At 53.6% G+C, this 12,296-nt stretch overlaps 5 protein-coding genes across 5 annotated transcripts; 2 read left to right on the forward strand and 3 right to left on the reverse strand.

Annotated features, from left to right (window-relative positions):
* Window positions 1–8: 8 nt before the first annotated feature.
* NCS54_00643500 (Hypothetical protein) lies at window positions 9–3,134 on the forward strand (the record flags this gene model as incomplete). The annotated part of the gene is made up of 2 exons (XM_053151895.1): window positions 9–227; window positions 276–3,134. The coding sequence occupies 2 exons, from the start codon at window positions 9–11 to the stop codon at window positions 3,132–3,134; spliced, it is 3,078 nt and encodes a 1,025-aa protein (XP_053007870.1).
* A 667-nt stretch (window positions 3,135–3,801) lies between these two features.
* NCS54_00643600 (40S ribosomal protein S26) lies at window positions 3,802–4,675 on the reverse strand (the record flags this gene model as incomplete). The annotated part of the gene is made up of 4 exons (XM_053151896.1): window positions 4,485–4,675; window positions 4,217–4,344; window positions 4,060–4,162; window positions 3,802–3,901 (listed from the first exon to the last, which is right to left on the reverse strand). The coding sequence occupies exons 1-4, from the start codon at window positions 4,505–4,507 to the stop codon at window positions 3,802–3,804; spliced, it is 354 nt and encodes a 117-aa protein (XP_053007871.1). The 5' UTR covers window positions 4,508–4,675.
* Window positions 4,676–5,120: 445 nt separating this feature from the next.
* Window positions 5,121–5,635, forward strand: NCS54_00643700 (Hypothetical protein; the record flags this gene model as incomplete). The annotated part of the gene is made up of 2 exons (XM_053151897.1): window positions 5,121–5,495; window positions 5,549–5,635. The coding sequence occupies 2 exons, from the start codon at window positions 5,121–5,123 to the stop codon at window positions 5,633–5,635; spliced, it is 462 nt and encodes a 153-aa protein (XP_053007872.1).
* A 1,042-nt stretch (window positions 5,636–6,677) lies between these two features.
* NCS54_00643800 (Nucleolar protein 58) lies at window positions 6,678–8,394 on the reverse strand (the record flags this gene model as incomplete). Its single annotated transcript, XM_053151898.1, has 3 exons — window positions 8,156–8,394; window positions 6,975–8,097; window positions 6,678–6,923 (listed from the first exon to the last, which is right to left on the reverse strand). The coding sequence occupies exons 1-3, from the start codon at window positions 8,323–8,325 to the stop codon at window positions 6,678–6,680; spliced, it is 1,539 nt and encodes a 512-aa protein (XP_053007873.1). The 5' UTR covers window positions 8,326–8,394.
* Window positions 8,395–10,637: 2,243 nt separating this feature from the next.
* On the reverse strand, window positions 10,638–12,202 carry NCS54_00643900 (Chitinase; the record flags this gene model as incomplete). Its single annotated transcript, XM_053151899.1, has 3 exons — window positions 11,901–12,202; window positions 11,749–11,850; window positions 10,638–11,685 (listed from the first exon to the last, which is right to left on the reverse strand). The coding sequence occupies exons 1-3, from the start codon at window positions 11,948–11,950 to the stop codon at window positions 10,638–10,640; spliced, it is 1,200 nt and encodes a 399-aa protein (XP_053007874.1). The 5' UTR covers window positions 11,951–12,202.
* Between the last annotated feature and the right edge of the window lie 94 nt (window positions 12,203–12,296).

The following is a 12,296-nucleotide window of genomic DNA, read 5'->3' on the forward strand; positions in this document are numbered from 1 at the left end:
TGTTCATCATGTGGAGGCTACTCCCCATTGCGCTCCTCCGCCTGGCTTCCGCGTTTCCTACCAACTGGAACGGCACGACCACTTGTCCTCAAGATGCCCTCTACACGTCCCTCATTGGCGATAGCGGCAAGTTTTGCTCGAGTGTTCTTGAGGGGAGCCACTGCGGGACGAGGTATAGCACGCCTCCGGAGTATATGAGATATAACCAGACGCAGATATCATCCTATGTGAGTGTTGTTGCTGTGAATGTCAGGAGATGTGCTAATGTGAAGTAGTGCGAGTGTATCCTGACGGACTCGGGTGCTGTCACGACGTCGGCAAACTCTTCTAGGGAGTCGACGGGAGATATCACGGTTACAACCGCGGACTCGGCTTCTCAGACTGGAAGTCAGAGTGTTTCGGAGACACAGTCTGAGATGGGAGGGCCAGGAGGACCGTCGGATTCGACATCGACGGCAACGACTGAAGGGCCAAGATCAACGCCGACGAGCTTTTCGAACAGGACAGATCCAGCTTCATCTCTTGGAGAAGCGACCGGAAGTGGTACCTCAGCTGCAACATCCAACGAGTCGCAATCAGTGACAACTGATTCCAGGAACGCGACGACTGGGTCTGCCCTGTCCTCCTTTGGTGGCAGTCCCTCGGGTTCAACCTGGACGACGACGACGGGAACACCAACTCCTGGTTCCTGGAACCAGACTCGATCTGTTGTGTCCTCCGAAGAACCTTCAGGCCAGGTCGCCTCAAACTCGACCTCGATGACGACGACTGGAACACCAGGGCCGATGACATCTGGCTCTTGGAACAATACTCTGTTGCCTTGGTCATCATCTGGGGAAACAGCAAGCCAAAGTCCTTCGAACACTAAGCCTGACGATTCAAGGCCAACTACAAGTGTCTCTTGGAACTCAACCTGGCCCGCGCTGCCATCTTCTGGAGAGGCGACAGGAGGGAGTCCATGGAATACTCCAACCGACGGATTGACACCAACGGCGAGTGGCACTTGGAACGAAACACGATCAGCTTCGTCTTCGATCAACCGTCCTTGGACAAGACCAGCACCGGGTAACAGCACTCGCAGCTCGACAATCAGAGCCACACCCACAGGAGGTTCGTGGAATACTACCGACCCTAGAACTCCAATGCCGACGACCCCAGGAACCGTCTCGTCCTTTTCACAGGTTGTGAACAACACATGGAGTACGTGGCCCCTCTCACCAACCACGGATGTCACGTCAGATCTCAATGAACCTGGAATGACGCGTTCCTGGTCAACTCGATCAACCTGGAACACCAGCAGCAGCGGTTTGCTCCCTTGGCCTGTTCCTGGAACCCCAACTTCAGGGAGCGGAGGTGGTGTGTCACTTCCTACCGTTGCACCCACTTCAACCTTTGTGGGCTGGAACTCGAGCGTGAGCTTGCCGACTATTAGCTGGAACGCAAGTATAAGCCTGCCAACCATCAACTCGAGTATAAGCCTTCCGACTATCAGCTGGCCCTCAGGAACTCTACCATTTCCCAGTCTCCCGTTTCCTATTCCTCCTCTGCCTACACTCTCCGACTTCATACCAAGCCAGACTCCAAGCGGCAGCGTTGCACCTAGTGGAGATACCACGTCCTCTGCTTCGGGGAGCATCGACTCTGTCACAGCTCCCACAAGTCCCACGCCTACATCCGCTCCATCCGGCAGCTTCAACGAGACCGTATCTCGCTGGGGCAACGCCACAACGACTGGCGCGTCCGAGTTTCCGGCTGTTCACTATACGCACGTCACACGTACCGCGGCGCTCTCGCAGGAGACGTGCCATACTCTGGGACCGGATCCCGAGGGCGATGCGACGGGACGTGCGTTGCTGTATAACTCGAGGCTTCGAGAGGAGAATGTCTCTATTCCAATACCGTATATCGAGTCGGTCGAGTTTGAGAGCGAAGGGCTCAATCCGCTCTACCTTACGGTTCGTGATGAACAAGGCGGCACTTACTTTGTCGATATCTCCCGTCGCGGTCAGCTGTCTGTCTTTGACCCTTCCGGGAACTCGATGTCGCTGGATGCCGTGGGGATTCACTTCTCAGGGCCCAACTGCACATACCATATCACGATCGAGATCAAGGACATGTATGAGCAGATTGCCGACCTAGCAGGCGTGCAATGTGCTGCCATCAAGCGAAAGAGGCGCATGGAAGATATGGACTTTAAACAGGTTCTGTATCTGAAGGATCAGTGTGGTAATCCAGTCGACAAGTCTCTCAAACAGTATCCCCAGCTTCTCGTTGGCGGTACCGTCTGTGCAGATATCGACGTCGACGAAGAAATTGGGCGATGGGAGTTTGACTGCGCATTCCCTGGTTCTGAATCTGGATTTTTGAGGTGTCAGCAAGCTATCAAGGAAGATGTCCTCGACGTTATCACGGTAGATCCATTTGGAGGTTCATGTCCGGACCTCTCGACAGTAGTGACCACGCTTGACGCAACCGCCCAGGATATTCTCGATCCAGATGTCCTCCGCAAAGACCTTGGAAACGAAGGTCTTACCGAGAGGCAAGTCCAAGAAGCAGACGCCGCCGTCGTGGCGTACACCAAGCTGTGGACCGCTCTGCGCGCCTTCTTCTCCAAACAGTTGACATTCTCCTCGTATGGAGCGCTGGAGACGTACGTCAACGTGTACAACACCTACCGCAGCTTCGAGACAGACATTTGCCAGTCTCTTCACGTAGACGAGATCCCGTTCGACCTCAGTCTCATCGCCGGCGCGACACGAATCCCATCGATAACAAGCCTCAGCTGGGCGCCCACAAGAGCGCGACCTTACAACATCACCATACAAGATCCCACCCGAATGGCCTGCTGCCCCGGAGGCAGAGTCGCCGAAACAAAGGACGGCACGTGCGCATACCCAAGAGAAGCCATCATCGAAGGAACAGGCTGCATCTGCGGGAAGAACTCGGAAGGTCTCGGCGTCGCGTTCGAATGGACAGAGTGCGGAAACTTTGTAGCAAGCTGTGAATTAGATGGAGATTGCGATGACGGTTTCATGTGTTTGACGGGGAGCTGCTGTGGAGGGGGGGTTTGTGTTGATGCGTTTGCTTGTTCACAGAATGGGACCGAGTTGGTCAAGTTTGATGGTGTGATTTAGGGTAGATGAGGGTTTCTCGAGATCCGAGGATATATACGATGTTGTTGGACAGTTGGGAGTGTAATTGGATGAATTGATCTTTTTACTTTTGAAGATAATGATTTTAAAACAGCTATTATTAAAAGTTTGCGCTGGTTTGTGTGGATTGGCACGTCATGGTCGACGTGTGATGGCATCGCAAGTTTTCGCTTCCATCATCTCACACAAGAACGAGATCAAAGGAAAAACACCGCGCCCTAGAGCTCTCCAATTGCTCAACAGAATCAAGGTTAATGACATTTTGGCATGGGGGAAATTCCACAGCATCTAACAAATCGCCGCCTGCTTCTACGAGACGCCTCTCTTGACATACATCGTACGGTTCCGGTCAACAGTTCGAGCAGAGAATTGTGATGAATGGATGCACAATACCCAAGTCTACAACAGTGGCTCAATCGCGTCTTCACCCGGCGCGAATCAGACATTGTCACAAGTCATCACAAAGGCAGTCACAGCAAGCTCCATTGGACAAAAAGATGTTGTCAAGAGGTGGACATGATTTGGCGTCCGATTGTATTTTGGAATCCGTTCAAAGATTCATAATCCCAAGTCATCATCCCATGCGTTTTTAATGCACCGTTTGTCATAAAACCAGACACCCCGGGAGTCCCAAACCGTTTCAACACATTTAAGCCTTAGGGGCAGTAGGGACGATCTTCTTGCCGTCCTTGTTGTAGCGGACACGAGGGGGAGGGGCACGGTTGCGGCGGCCGACGCGAGATCGGACACTGTGAGTCTTGTCAGCATTTCGACTGAACATACCTAGGGGGAACTGCTCTGCTAGAGAGACAGTGAGAGGGAGTGTTCCAAAAGTACGACCAAGGTTCATCTGAAGCACATACGCAACCAAGGCGCAGTTGTCACACTCCCGGGAAGGACAACGTACCGGACAATCTTGCCGTGGATGGCGCAAGAGACGCAGTACTGCAGCTTCAGGTACATCTTGGGTACGGTGTACTCCGCGAAGACGGAGGCATCCGAGATGTCACCTATTGTAATTGTAAGCGCTTGTCGGAGCTGGTCGAAGAAAGGAAAAAACGTACGAATAGCAGCAGACTCAACCATGTTGCGGATGGTGAACCGCTTGATGGCCTTGTCCTTGGGGGTGCATCGCGAGCAGTTGCTGCATCGGATGGGCTTGACGTGGCCGCGGCCCTTCTTGTTTCGGCCGCTGAGAGGTTGTTAGCGATCGTGTTCAGCGACAATGCCAGAGCTGTCAATCGTCGGCGTCGCGAGGCTCAAGAATCTCGTCGAGAGGCATCGTCGGCGGCGGCGGTGATTGTGACTGGCAGGCGGAGGAGGGAGTCGTACTTGTTCTTTCTCTTCTTGACCATTTTGACGGTTGCTGCTGGGGGTTAATACTCAGGTCCACGCGAGGAAAGGAAAGAAAAGAAGAAGAAGGACTTACTGAAATGTGCGTTATCAAAAGGCGTTGGAGTTCTGTGGCAGAGTCCACTTTTGGGTTGGCTCGTAGGGCAAAGGGGAATTTTGTCGTGGTGGAGGGGGGACCCGCTTCACACACACACACGCACACAAGCGCACGAGGGGCAATATTTTGCGGGCAAGGGCTATGCACAGGCGGAAACCCTAGGTCATGTGACCCCACTTCTCCCCCACCCCCGTCTCCCATGAATTTCTGAGCCGGCGCCGCCACCACCACGAGAGAGATCTTCTTCAACCCAACCCGCACCATCTGAGGATTGCTTAGGAAGGCAATAATTATTATTGTCGAGGTACGTCTGAAAGATGCTGCAAACACCCTTTTCCATGATGAGGGCTTCATTGCCTCTCACATGAGAATTTCACTCTCGTCGTTGTCAATTTCCCCTCCTCGCGAACCGATCGCATATTTCTCGTGTGCCCTCGAGTCGCGGGAGGAGCATTGTCGCGACTCGCCATCACCACAAAACACCAAGACCTGAATTCTAACAGTCTCAGTTAGGCAAGATGCAGATCTTCGTCAAGACCCTCACGGGGAAGACGATCACCCTTGAGGTGGAGTCTTCCGACACCATCGACAACGTCAAGTCCAAGATCCAGGACAAGGAGGGCATCCCCCCGGACCAGCAGCGACTCATCTTTGCTGGCAAGCAGCTCGAGGATGGCCGCACCCTGAGCGACTACAACATCCAGAAGGAGAGCACTCTCCACCTGGTCCTCCGCCTGCGTGGTGGTGCCAAGAAGCGCAAGAAGAAGGTCTACACCACCCCCAAGAAGATCAAGCACAAGCGCAAGAAGACCAAGTTGGCTGTGCTCAAGTACTACAAGGTCGACTCTGATGGCAAGATCGAGCGACTTCGACGCGAGTGCCCCAGCGACACTGTGAGTTCTCCCCCACAACATTCTCTTTCGTGACAAATACTGACAGCAAGCAGTGCGGCGCTGGTGTCTTCATGGCTGCCATGCAGGACCGTCAGTACTGTGGTCGCTGCCACCTGACCTACGTCTTCGACAAGCAATAAATGCATGACCAAGGGATTTGATTGGGATTGATGACGGAACGGATTGGGTGCCAAAAATGGGCGTTGAAGGCTGTAGCATAGAGCACATCCCGTTTCTGAGATAATGCATGCTTGATTGAGACGACAACACATGATGATTCCCCCTACTTGACTTTGCCGTGCTCCAAGTGAAGATGCTGCCATCAAGACACTGTATATTGAGGAAATGAGGTACTGCCACCAAGATGTTGGACGACTGCGACCGAAGCGAGATGCGCATCCATCATCCTCTGGGATCCATCCTCTCGTGGGACAACAATTTGGATATCGACATGCACGATATCACTGCAGGTACCATCAAGGCCAAGCCCAATCCGTCTCGTGAATCGCAAATAATTTCGCAGCCTCGCGTAAAACAATTGTGCCCAGCCTCGAAAAATTTCATTTCGCCAGAGCCTTGCTTGCCCTGGTGGGGCTCCTCAGCACACCTTGAGTTTGCCTCACCGAGGTCCACCGAAAGGTCAGCTGAAGTCACGCGCCAGTCGACGGATGCCATTCATGGAATTCACATACACAGCATTCACGGGTGTCCAGACTTCAGTGAACTGCGTGTTTTTGAAACAAAGGGTATGAGTTCTCCCTCGTAGTGAAAAACAGGTTTACATCAAGCCAAATGCCCTCAAAACGCCCAAAAGCCATATAAGCCAGATCCTACAAACTCCTCTCAAGAAAGTGCCCAAGAACCCTGGGAGGCCGACCTATCCCACGCTCGCCGCTTCTCTAATCCCCGGGTCTGCCCGGGGTGTTGGCAATGTACAACTCTGGCGGGAGTGAGGTGTCGAGGCCGGCAGCCATGACCACCTTCTTCGCCGAGCTTCGCAAAGATGAGCGTGTCGGCAGATGTTGGTTGACGCCCTCCAGCACGTCTATCGCGACCGAGGACTCTCCATGACATCGTCTCCCATTGTCCTCGTTTCCAAAACGTTCGGCGGCCCCTGGAGCATGCTCATCCCTTGTGGAGGCGATGGCTTGCCCAGGGGGCTGTCAAGCGATCCGAGGAGCTTTACTCGTCATCGGCGACCTCCGACTTTCTCTTCTTCTTCTTCTTCTTCTTCTCGCCGTCGACCTCCTTGGAAGCGGGGGCTTCCTCCTCATCTCGCTTGCGCTTCTTCTCCTTCTTCTCTTTCTTGTCCTTCTTTTCCTTCTTCTCCTTCTTGGACTTCTTGGCGGACTCGGGCTCAGGGACATCGGCCATCTCCTCGTCCTCATCGGCATCGTCGCCGTCGTCAATGAGGTCCATGACAGACTTCTGTTGATATAGTTAGCACTGTTTAATGTCAAAGACTATAATTTCACATACCATGACGTCGGAGTTCTTGGCGGGCTTCTTGCCAGTGGCATAGAACTCTAACCGATCCTCAACCTGCTGCTTGAGAGCCTCACCGAAGCGAGTGGAGGGCTCCTCAGAGAAGTTGTCGATACGGCTGGCCATACTGCACTTGTTGGCGAGGTATCGCGAGATGCGACCCTTGTTGCGCACACCGGCCTTGCCAATGAAGCTGCTGTGGTAGATGAGACCGTACTTGGGGGTGTTGCTCTTGCTCTTGAGGGCACGGAATAGGGCCTTCTCGGCACCGAGGATCTGCAGAGTGGAGGCAGGGTACTTGGAGAGGTTGGTCAGGGATCCGGCGTGCGAGATCAGGCGGGCGGCGACAGGAGTGCCAATCAGGGTCTGGAGGTTGGGGGCGACGTTGGACATCTTCTTCTCGAGGTACAGCGCAGTCGACTTGCGGTTCTCGGCCTGCTTGACGACAGCCTCGGCGAAGCCGTGGACGATCTCGAGGTCAGCGGGAGAGATATCGAGACCCATGGACACCTTGGCGGCATCAATGATGGCCTGAGCCTTCTCGCCATCCTCGCCAAGGAGAGCAGCAATGTCGTGGAGCTTGTCGTCGTTGAGGCTCTTCTTGTCGCCAATGGCAAGGACAAGCTTGGCGTAGGTCAGGTTGTCGGAGACAATCTTGATGAGCTCGGGGAAGTGCCATCCGTACCACTCGCGGACGCGCATGAAGAACTGGTTGACACCCTTGTCCTGGAAGTCGATGGTCGCGCTGGCCTGGATGATGTGGTTGTCGTTGCGGGTGACGCTGAACTTGACCTTGGCGCGAGAGTAGGCGTGACCCATACCCAGACCGGCCTTCTCGACATCGCCAGACTTGAGGCCACCGAGGAGCTTGTCGGCGTGCAGTCGGATGCCGCGAATCACGTCTCCGACAATGTCAGAGGTGTCGGCAGTCTCGCACTCGATTCCGGGAAAGACGGCCTTGATCGCACCAGCAAGGTTCTTCTCGGAGACACCCAGGACGACCTTGGTCTTCTTGCCGCTCGTTTGGGGGAGGTTGAGCTCGAGGACGGACTTGAGGTAGTCCGACACGATACCCTCGGAGACGAGGTTGATGTTCTCAAGAGCCTCGACGTGGCCCCTGGGTCTATAGTTAGCATCGCGAGTCACACTACACTACAGGCGCAAGGCGTAAATACCGGAAAGGACTGAAATTGGCCAGCTTGACCATCTTGCCGAACTTGGCGAGATCGTTGGCAGCAGCCTGGGTTTCCTTCAACTTCAACCCCACCGCATCCTGCTGATGCACCACCTTGAAGAGGGCATAGCCCACAGGGGATTCGTAGAGAGCGTAGTCGATGTGCGACATCTTGTCTTGGTCCCAGCCGGTGCCGCAATTGGAGGGGGGTTCCGCGTCTCGAAGGGTGTTGGTGATGGCTGGAGACTGAGTTTTCGCACTTTTTTCCCAGTAGAAAATTTCTGGCAGCTCCAAGCTACGAGCACGGGCCACCGAGGCTGAATGTGGCTGGTATGAGATCACGTGGTATTGCTGTGCTCCACATGTGGCTCACACTCCAGGTCTTCTCAAGCCACGGCCAGTATGCTTCAGAAACCACCTTCAATTCTCGGACGCTTTGGAATCTTATTTTCTTAGGAAGTTCAAGATGCAACAATGGACGATTCCGAGATATCGATGTGCTGACTCTCTCATGTGGTATCATTTAATGTGCTACACTGCCTTTCGCCTTGGACTCCCCACTGAGTGCCTGTTGGCCAATCCCTCAGATGAGCGCAAACAGAGCAATCGCAACGCTAAAAGATGTACTCAGAACAGGTTTCTCACTAAAACACAAGGAGCAACACCGTCAAGCTCGCTGAAAGTGCAACCAATGCCGAAACACGCTCACCAAACCTTGGTGCAGCTCCCAAGAATGCCCACTCCTCACAACCCCCATGTCTGATGTTATACGCTAAAGACTGATGGATCGCAAAGCTCTTGATCGAGTACGGGACCGTCCGACACTCACCGCCAATCTCGGTCTGGCAGCTGTTCTCGAACCAAGGCCACCTCTCATAAGGGTCATCGCTTCCGGCCAGCATTTGTTCACAGTCTTCAAACGCGTAGATGTAAAACACCCACGGCGCGTCCTCGCCAGCTTTAATCTCGCCGGTCTGGTTGACCTGCTCGTACCAGACACGAGAATAGTTGGCCTTGGAGTCAAAGTTGTCTTGGTTGCGGAGGAGCCAGTGCACGCCGTTGGGTTCGTGAAGGTTGTAGTCCAAATCGTAGACTTTCCAGGTGGCATTCATGAAACCAGTGTCGTTGGATTGTGAGAAGATATCTGAGAGGTTGAAGCACGTGTACGCGCTCGGTAGGTCTGATGTCGTGAGGACGAGGCCTGTTGTCGTCTTGTTGGCATTGTCGGCTTGGCACGAGTCTTCTTCATCGTCGGCAAAGAACGCGACCGTGATATTTCCGTTGCTTAAATATTGTCAGTATTAGGAAGCTCGCGAGATAGCATTTCATACCCTATTACTTGCTGTGCAGAAACAGAGAGTGAAAGAAGCGCAAGTAATGAGAGCGCTTGGAACTTCATGATGCTGGACAAAATTCAGGTTGTACTTGAGCGGTAACTAGTGTCTTCAGAGACATAATAGATGAGATGCGACAAATCAACACACCAAAGGAATGGGAATTGAGAAAACCCCATTGCATAAATACGGCTGCCTCCAAGGGGCATTGCAGTCTACTCAAGGCGAAATGGCTGTGTTTGTCGCGACGTCATGATCAGCAGGATGGCGATCCTACGATCAACCAACAGCCCAACTTTGACAACGAAGGCATTCCTTTCTCCGGAAGGGTACCGCCGGGGGTTCTTGACTTAAGCTTATTCGCTAGTTCCTAGTGAAAGCACATGTGCCGAAGAGGTGGCCGCCCGCGCTCCGTTTCTCTCGACTCTGGCAGTGGTGGTGTTGGTGGTGTTGGCACATGGATGAAGACATAACGGCAATACCTCTAACTCCCCTCAAAGGTCACGACTGTTATAATGAATATAGATGATAAATCGAGAAAAACTATTATAAGATTCAAGATTTCATCCATGATCCTTCGAGCAAGATATGCTTATACCTCTCTGCCTTTCTTGTGTATCACTTTTTTCTTCACCCATGTGGATGGTTCTGTTCCTCGATGGTGGCATGGCAACGGCCTTTCTCTGCGAAACTGCCTGGAAGTTAGAAACCCTTGGTCATAAAATCAAGTGCTGGTCAAGGACTGTTCTGGCTGTCGATTCAGGGCCTCTTGTTGGCTGGAAATCGGCTGGACGATCATTCCATCCTGGGAGCTGTTGGTTCATCTTTTGTAAGGATTGGAAACCTGATAGACATCCCGGGACTTTTGCGTCGGCCGCCTGGATCATACCCAATATCCTTGCGCGCTTCGTTACACCTAACCTAGTTTAAAGCGAGGTCTTGTGATGCCGATCAAGACTGTTTTGATGGCGAGCGGATTGCCTTGTCGGCCGCCAGTGTCAATGGCACTATTACGTAGGTATTGGAAGATGTGTTCTCGAATCTATTTAAATTCATTGACAAATATTTCATATGTTCATGCCCATTTGTGCGTCAATTTGGGTGCCCTATCCAGCTAGTCCGCCCTGTTATTCGAAGCTATCCTGATCCTTAGTTGTTCGGGAACCCATTGCGCAGGTTATCATACTTGGTCGCCGGATACTCAATGCAGTTCTCCTGCCTCATAAGCGCCTGCGGTCCTCCGAAAGTATTCACCACAGTTGTGATCAAGCTCTGGTCCCCCTCCTTGTCGCCGCTGCTCTCCCACCACATGGCACCTCCCAGCCGCCACTTCTTGATGTACTCGGCCTTTGCCCACGCCATCTGCGGCGTGTCGTACGTGACCATGGTGCGCCGCTGCGGGTCGTAGCAGTAGCTCGCACCGGAGGCGTTATCGTTGTACTCCTGGGCGCCCGCAAGGGGTAGGTTCTTGTAGTCGTAGACTCCGCGCTCCCAGTTGCCCTCTCCGATGCCTTGGTATGGGCGGCCGGGACCGTCGGTGTTTTCGAAAGAGCGGCCGTAGAGGGGCATGCCGATGACAATCTTTTGCGGGTTGACGCCGCTGCGGACGTAAAAGTCGAGGGCGGCCGAGGTCGAGAAGGGAGTGGATGAGGGATTGTCGCGCGACGGGTACAGGTTGGCCTGGTGGCCGGCCGATGAGTCCCAGGAACCAGCGTAGTCGTAAGCCATGAGGTTCCAGAAATCCAGGTATTGGTCCATGCCGCGGATGTCTAGCTTCTGGAAGTTCTGCGCGCCCGCGGGGCAGGCCACGGTGAGCTCAAAGTGGTGAGGTCGGCTCAAAGTCTGGGCGTAGGCGTCCATGGCCTGGCGGACGGCAGCCAGCAGCTCAACATAGTTTCTTGCCTCGTTTGCATCCTGGGGGTACTCCCAATCAATATCGATACCATCAAAACCGAGGTTCTTGAGCAAGTCGACGCAGCTTCTGGCAAACGTGTCACGACCCTGCGGGGTGCTCGCAGGAGCCTTGAAGTTGCTGCTATAGGTCCATCCACCGACTGAGAGGAGGATCTTGAGATTACGGTTGCGCCTCTTGAGGAGGTTGAGCTGCTTCATGCAACCGTAAAGGTTGGTGCCGGAATCATTCCAAGAGTCGCCCTCCCAGTGAATGTCGGTGTCCGCCCAAGCGTCGGTGAGATGGCTGGAGCATCATCCAATGGTGAGTAAAGCGGATCTGGCGGGTAGAGATGGGGTTCAAACTTACACCTCGCCCGTGTCGCTACGGACATTGGCAAACGAGTAGAGAACATGGGTGAGCTTCTCTACGGGAAGATCTTGGGGACGATGCTTCCGGGCGTAGATGGCCCTGAAATGACGTTAGTCGATGGGCATCTACGGTCAAGGGTGGGTTCGTACCAGTTGACGTAGTAAGCTACGGTGCGGAAGCCTTCAGGACCGCCGCCCATTGTGGATGGAGTGAAGATGTTTAGGGGAGATGTATTGTGAAGAATCAATGCAGCAATGAGCGCAAAGACGGCGCTTATAAGTAAAAGCCAAGACCAGCTGCAAGTCTTGGGTCGTGAGCTGGGCTGCCTCTGCTGGGTATTCGTGGTGATGGTGGAGCGAAGCGGCACTTGAGGGGCACAATGTGGGGAATCACTTGAGTTGAAAGGAGCGTCAATTGCTAGCAAGCAACCTCTTAGATATAAGGAACGCGCCGAGGCATCCTTGCCTCTTACTCAGCTCAGCCGTCATGACCGACCTTGATTGACCCAATGTTTGCATCCTGTCTAAGAAAGAAAAGGCGTCGTC

Source organism: Fusarium falciforme, chromosome 5 (assembly GCF_026873545.1).
Source record: "Fusarium falciforme chromosome 5, complete sequence".
Taxonomy (NCBI): domain Eukaryota; kingdom Fungi; phylum Ascomycota; class Sordariomycetes; order Hypocreales; family Nectriaceae; genus Fusarium; species Fusarium falciforme.